The 6,654-nt window shown below is 40.9% G+C and overlaps 1 protein-coding gene across 1 annotated transcript; it reads right to left on the reverse strand.

Annotated features, from left to right (window-relative positions):
- Positions 1-595: 595 nt before the first annotated feature.
- Positions 596-6,208, reverse strand: TNFRSF4 (TNF receptor superfamily member 4; the record flags this gene model as incomplete). The annotated part of the gene is made up of 7 exons (XM_082493518.1): positions 6,065-6,208; positions 3,526-3,648; positions 3,083-3,184; positions 2,596-2,662; positions 1,793-2,022; positions 1,354-1,479; positions 596-666 (listed from the first exon to the last, which is right to left on the reverse strand). Exons 1-7 carry the CDS (start codon positions 6,204-6,206, stop codon positions 596-598), a joined length of 861 nt encoding a protein of 286 aa, XP_082349644.1. The 5' UTR covers positions 6,207-6,208.
- Positions 6,209-6,654: the final 446 nt, after the last annotated feature.

The raw sequence follows: 6,654 nt of genomic DNA on the forward strand, positions 1-6,654 counted from the left end.
CACAAGTGACATATGCCACTCCGTTTGACCAAGAAGAAATAACTTGAAAAAACAGAAGCACAAAGGACACTGGCTAGGTTCGTCAAGGGAGATTCTCCACCTAAAGCGAGCAGAGTTCATTTGGGAACTAGACAAACACTGGAGATACCTGTGCTGAGAAAAGAGAGACGTGCTCTCCTTAGCATCTCAGAATTGTAAGACAAGATATAAACTCGGTCATAAAGCAGGTCTTTTGATTTCCCTGTTTTTCTGTCTGCTCAATCATCAGCTCTTACAGCTTCATAAACACTTTCTTCAGTCCAAAGACAACCATGCATCACTACATACAGAACTGACTACAAATGCAAAGAGGACTATTAACAACTCAGTCCTGGCAACAGGGATGCTGTGCACAGGATCTGCCCAAGAGATTCCACCAAGAACACCTACTCCCATGGGTCCTAATGCCAAAGGGGATGCTCAATGAGACCCAAAGGAAACGAAGTGCAATTAAACCGTTACACACATCCACACATACAGCCACAGAATGCTCTGTCGCATTACTTGTTACAATCGATTGGCTCAGAAATGCAGGAAACAGTAACATAACATGGAGTCAGTTTTTGATGAGACTAGAATTGGAGTCAATTTGTTCTTCCTGGATAGGAAGTCGACAGCTCCCTCCTCCTGAAAGACAGATAATAAAATAAAAAATACACTGTACAGAGTAGAAAAGGGAAGCCAAGGGACTCTTCTAGTTTCACGGATGACTTGCATGACATTTGGGTCGGTTGCTTGTATTTCCAGCCAGTGCCAGGAAACATCAAGTGTAGGCAACAGTGAAAATACACTTTACCACTGCTCTATCAATGGAACATGAGGCAGCTGTGGGGTGATTCAAGGGCCAGGCTGCCACTTTATTCTCGATATAGCGTTCAGCTCATCTCAGTCAAACCTTTCCTGTGTTTGCAGGAGACACTTCAAGACAATTCACTTCTATGTAGGCAAAAGAGCTCACGATATACTCTTTTAAAGACTGTTGACTCTGGATCTTCTCTGTACTGAATAGAATGCCCTGCACAAAATTAGTACGTCATTTTTACAAGGACTAAGGGAGGAAAAAGCTAGAAGAAGTTTAAATCAGAGAGAGAGAATCCTTCTGCATGGCAACAAGCAGAGGAATCTGTGCTCTATAAGAATGCAAAACTTGAGACACTATGACCTCCAGTGCATCAACCACTGGTATTAACTGCAGATGACACCATGCTACTTAGTCAAGTAGACTTCATTATGAGTGAAAAAATTATCAAATTGTTCAAATAGAGGGCCCTGATTACTCTTTCCTATACTTTTTCCCCATAAAAAGAAACTCACCTGGATGGTTGTTTCTACAAGGCCTCTTCTTGGTCTCTTTTTTGGCTGCTTGGATAATCAACAGGAGGATGGACATTCCACTCACCATGAGCAGTATCAGACAAATAAGGATAAGTGATAAGGACCCTGGAAGAAAACCAGAATAATACATTAAAAAAGACGCATGGTTCTAGCTGGAGTTTCCATGGCTTTCCAGCTTCAAAAGAAGGAACCTCGAACTCCAGAAGTTCCCCTGAACCACAAAGCCTAAAAGTCCCAGCTGCCAAGCAGACTAGCAAGAACTCAAATCCTGTGCATGTTTCACTGAAAGACTGTCTGAAATACAGATAGGGCTTCTGAGAAAGTGTGATTTCATTTCCAGTGAAATGAGTTTCAGATGAAAATTACTGACCAGCCCTAATAAATACAGAGACTAGACTTGGTTATTCCCTCTCCTTACCCCAGTTAGTCTCTGTGGGGCTGTTTGTATCTGTGCAAATGAAAGGAATCACGCTGGGTCTGGATGGTGAGAACGTTGCATTCGATGTATTATTCTTGTAGTCAGTGGTGGGAAGAGTCAAAGCTGGTGTTGCACTCTGAGAGGTAGCTGGCTGTGTGACATGGTTGCTGCAAACAGCATCATTTGTTCTTGTCCCTGGTTGAAGAGTACTTTTCCCAAGAACGCTGCAGCTAGAGACATAAAATAAATAAGTGTAGTTTTTCAAACAGTTGCAGTAATGACTTTAAGGGATCTCCATGGAAAAAGTGAGTGAACATTACAATCCTTGTTTTAGCAATACAAATTCAGGCTTCATTTTTCCTAGGTTCTACAATATGTAAAGAACAAGTAAGCTAATCAAAGTTATTAGTGGAAAAGAATTGACATTCTGTTGTTTTGGGTTTTTTTGTTTTGTTTTTTGGGTTTTTGTTTGTTTGTTTGTTTTTTTTACCATCTGTGCATCTAACAGCCTTGAAGCACATCTGCATTTGGCAAGGGAACCTTTTGCTACAGAAACAAAACATTCAGACCTTTAAAAAAAAAAAAAAAACCTAAAGGCTGTTGTACCCTTAAGTGCAGAGGAAAAAGGGCAGAAGACAGAGAGATGCTTCAAATCAGTACCCAGGCTGCTTAAGGCTCCTGAGAGTCATGAGGAACATAATTTCATCGCACCTAGCACAGGTTTACTCTACACACCATGATTTGGGCATCAACTGCTGTCGAGATAAACCCAAAATGAACATGTTTGGATCAGTGATACATACTTGGTCCAAGGTTGGCAGTTTTCATTTCCCCCTACAGAATAAGACCCTTCAGGACATGGTAAGCATACTGGAAAAAAAAGAAAGAGGCAGCATTTGAGTTCAGTTAGCAACATAACCGTATGACAGCTCCACAGGAATTACACTTATAGCTTATACTAGTAGTCTAGCTTATAGACCAGACCCAACGAAACCCACATAGCCTCTAAAAACCAGTCATTGGGTCAGAAGTAACATAAGCAGCACAGTGGCTTATTTTAGTCTGCAACTGGCATGGTTTCCTATTTTCTCTACTGGCTAGTTATGGATATTAACAAGGAGAGCATTACGATTTCTGACAGCTCAGGAATCACAGAGCAACAGTACGCACAAGTACCCTGCCATAACACTTGTGTGGAGGTACCAGTGAGAGAAATGACACTAGAAATAACAACCTTCTCACCTGGAGAGGAGGCAAGCATTTGGAGACTCTCACACATCACTAACTTACCGCTTCGCAGAGGATGTGCGACATCTGGCATGTAACCTGCCTCACACATGCAAATTCTGTCAGAGGTCTTCTCACACTTCTTCACTTCCTTGCTCCCCCTCCCTAGCAACAACCGAATACACGGCAGGTGAGAGACAAGAAATAAGTTAAGAAAGAAAAAAAAATAATTACTCCGTGCCTATTTGTTGTGTGTAGATATGGCTGCAGAGAACAGAGTTTATTAACAATTCTGAAGACACCAGTTTTCAGGCAGTGCAAGCCTGCTTCCCTTTGAAAGCTCTACCATCACTACCAACCAGGAGATATCAGCTACTGAAGTGATAACCCAGTGTTTGGACTCTGTCATCTCAAGTGCGTTCAGCCTTTGAGGAGCATGCAACGATATGAAGACTCATTGCCTCCCAAATTCATATCAAGAAACGACCACTGTACAGCTGACTCACTTGTGTCGCAGATCGTACAACTCTTGCAGAAGTCATGGCTGTGCTCACTACTGAAGTATTCATCTTGACAGGGGGCACAGACTGTGTCTGTTGTTGCTGTGCAGCGGCTTCTCATTCGTTCACCTAAAACAAAGACCACGTAGAAAGAGGAATCGATTGCTATCGGAACAAAATCCTCATTTTCACACATTAGAATGAAGAGTGCCCAGAAAGTGAGAGTTCCACTTACGACTCTGGCTGAAAACATTCAACAGATTTAGACATGCCAGAATCCCTAAAAGTTTTGGCCCATAGCATCACTGGAAATTAAGCAGCTAAAATGGGCTAGTAGGGGCCTGATGACTTGCTGCAAGTTGATGCAATGCCCCAAACGATTCTCTCAGTGGATTCCAAATATCACTTTGCTAGACCACCTCTTCATATGGTTTAGACATTATGGTTCGCAGCCAATGTCAGTTAGGAAAGAAGCAAGTTATTAGCATAAAAATGGGTTTATGACAGATCCTGCCTTCCCTTATAAGATAAATCATGCAATTCAACCCAAAGCAACCCCAAACAGGTACAAAAGACGGCAATGGACTGCCAGGTTTGCAGAAAATTCATTAGCATATCAGTCAATAATAAATGTTTGTAGCACCTTTCTGTTGGCATTCTGAAAGCTCATTAGGCATGAAAAAGTGTGTTTGCATTTTGATATGCATCTGTACCGGCACCCAATAACATCAAAGATGTTATTAGCTCCATTTCAAGCAGCAAGACACAGTGCAAGACGATGTGAGGCCAGCATTTGTTACTAATCCAAACAGCATGCGTCTATCACACATTGCGTTTAGAAGCAAGCACTGAATGCTTGCACCCACAAATTCCAACCTGTACGATACACGGTACTTACACAGTTCAGGCTGATGCGCTTGGATGACAAGGGTTGTGAGCAAAGCGACTTGCCCAAACTGAAACAGCAAGTTACCACGGATTTCGGAAAAGGAGCCAGACACGTTCTTTCTATCTCGCTAGCTTCTCTCCATACAGCACAGGCTGCAGGAACTACACAGACAGCTTTAATGACCAGGGTTTTTATGGTTGAGCTTATATATCCTTATTCTCACAGACTGTTTCTTTCATTTTGGTTCTCCATTTTACCATTCTGTAGCTGAACAACGAGCACCCAGTCTCTTGCTCACTCTAATTTTCTCTGCATTTTATTAAGTGCTATCAGTGGCAAAATACCGGAGATTTTTAGTGACTACAATATATGCAATACACTTCTACATTTTTATCATCTACACCATCAGATACTATGAAGAAACGTTTCCCCAACAGCAGCAGAGTTGCTAACAATGCAAAAAAACCTCCTAACAGTTAGTTCAGCGTGAGGAACAAAAATTTTGAGATAATGGATTATCTGTATCTGCACAAAAGTATGCCTTTTGTTAAACTGAGTTCAGAAACACTCGGATTTAAATAATTTTTTAGAATAATGCAGTAACCTGCCTCCAGTCTTAAAGGCTGAATTTATTCCAATTAGCATCTTTGAAGATAATACTACCGCATCAGTTCATACCACATCCATTTTGCGTAGACGACAAAATTAAGAACAGAAAGTAACTATTCTGAAAGATGCACGTAAAACCGTGTGCAAGACTTTAAGTTCCAACTGCATTTACAGACATGACCTACTACGCTCCATCTAGGCGCATACCTGTACCCTTCTTTATTGACTGTACCTTTCAATATTGACTGTACTAAAAATAATCCCTTCTGACAAGGGGATTGCCCCTTGAACAGCAATATTACCTGTTAATTGTTATTACTCTTCATCACTAAGCCTAAGCCATTTCTACAATGAAAACCCAACTATTAAAGTATTTGAGGTTTGGTATTTTGCAGTTGCGCTTCTCAACGCTGCAATGCCTTCAGAAATATTCAGATTGTGTACAAAACCACACATGTGTGCAAAACTCAGAATTCAGATTCATTCAGCTCCTACAGTAAGAAAGGAGGAAACAACTACATTTCCTGTCAAGTTACACTTTGCTAATCTCTGTCTATGAATCAAGCACATCTTTTTCTTTAAAAACCCACGAAGTCTTAAGTAGTATAAACCTCGCTACAAAAGAAAGCTTAAAAAACATCTTTAGCAACAAAACTTATTTTTTTAAAGTTTTCCTTTATTACGCAAGATTTCTGAGCTTCTTTATGTGATAGGTAAAGGACAGTAACATAAATGCCACCGTCTTTTCTCAGTTAATACTCCCACAATGAAAATGTAGATTGACACATTAAGGAGGCTGAGCCACACAAAGTAAGTTGAACATGTAGCTCTTTTAAAGAGGAGTATTCCTAAATTTAGTATGTTATAGAAATAATCTTTGTCAGTCCAGACTGATAGAAAAGCCTTCTCATCAAATGCTGTTTCTCCATGTTATGCTTCCTACATTTGAACGATACTTCCATCAAGCTGTTTTCTACCACCTGTGGTTATTAACTGACAGGTATTACATTGAGCAAGTATAACCAACACCCAGTGAAAATTACTTACCAGGGGCACAGTCCTTGCAGCATTTTTCACGGAAAAGATATTGATGTTCCTTGCATTTCAACACCAAGCAATGGCTAACAGTGACTGCCAGCAGCAAGAACAAAACAGTAGAAAAATGCGCGTAAAAAACTACAGCTACCATAATGCAGCCAGCCCTACTGTCCCGGCAAAATTCTGATAGCGGCAAACTCTTGGAGAAGTGATTCTAAACTGCTGGTGACCAGAACAAATTCATATGTCAGTTGCTGGGAAACTCCCAGCATGTGCTCCACGCCCCCATCCTTTTTTCCACACCCCAAAACCCTATTTTTTGCAGTTCACTACCAAAATGCTCATAGGCAGAAAGACAGCATGCTGAATAGTGTGATAAAAAGACTTCTACTCATAGCCTTAAAACAGAGTACCTCCAGCCAGATACATACCTCTCTACACAGCATTAAAGCACAGGCGCTGAATGCCAGGAGAATTATCCTTGTTACTGGAGAGAGGAGTATTAAAGCAATACCAATGTAATGCCTGAAAACCTTTACGGATGAGAGCCATAGGTAAAACGAAATATAGCCCACATAGGCTTGCTCCTTAAAAGGCGA

Source organism: Vanellus vanellus (assembly GCF_965231255.1).
Source record: "Vanellus vanellus genome assembly, chromosome: 20".
NCBI lineage: Eukaryota > Metazoa > Chordata > Aves > Charadriiformes > Charadriidae > Vanellus > Vanellus vanellus.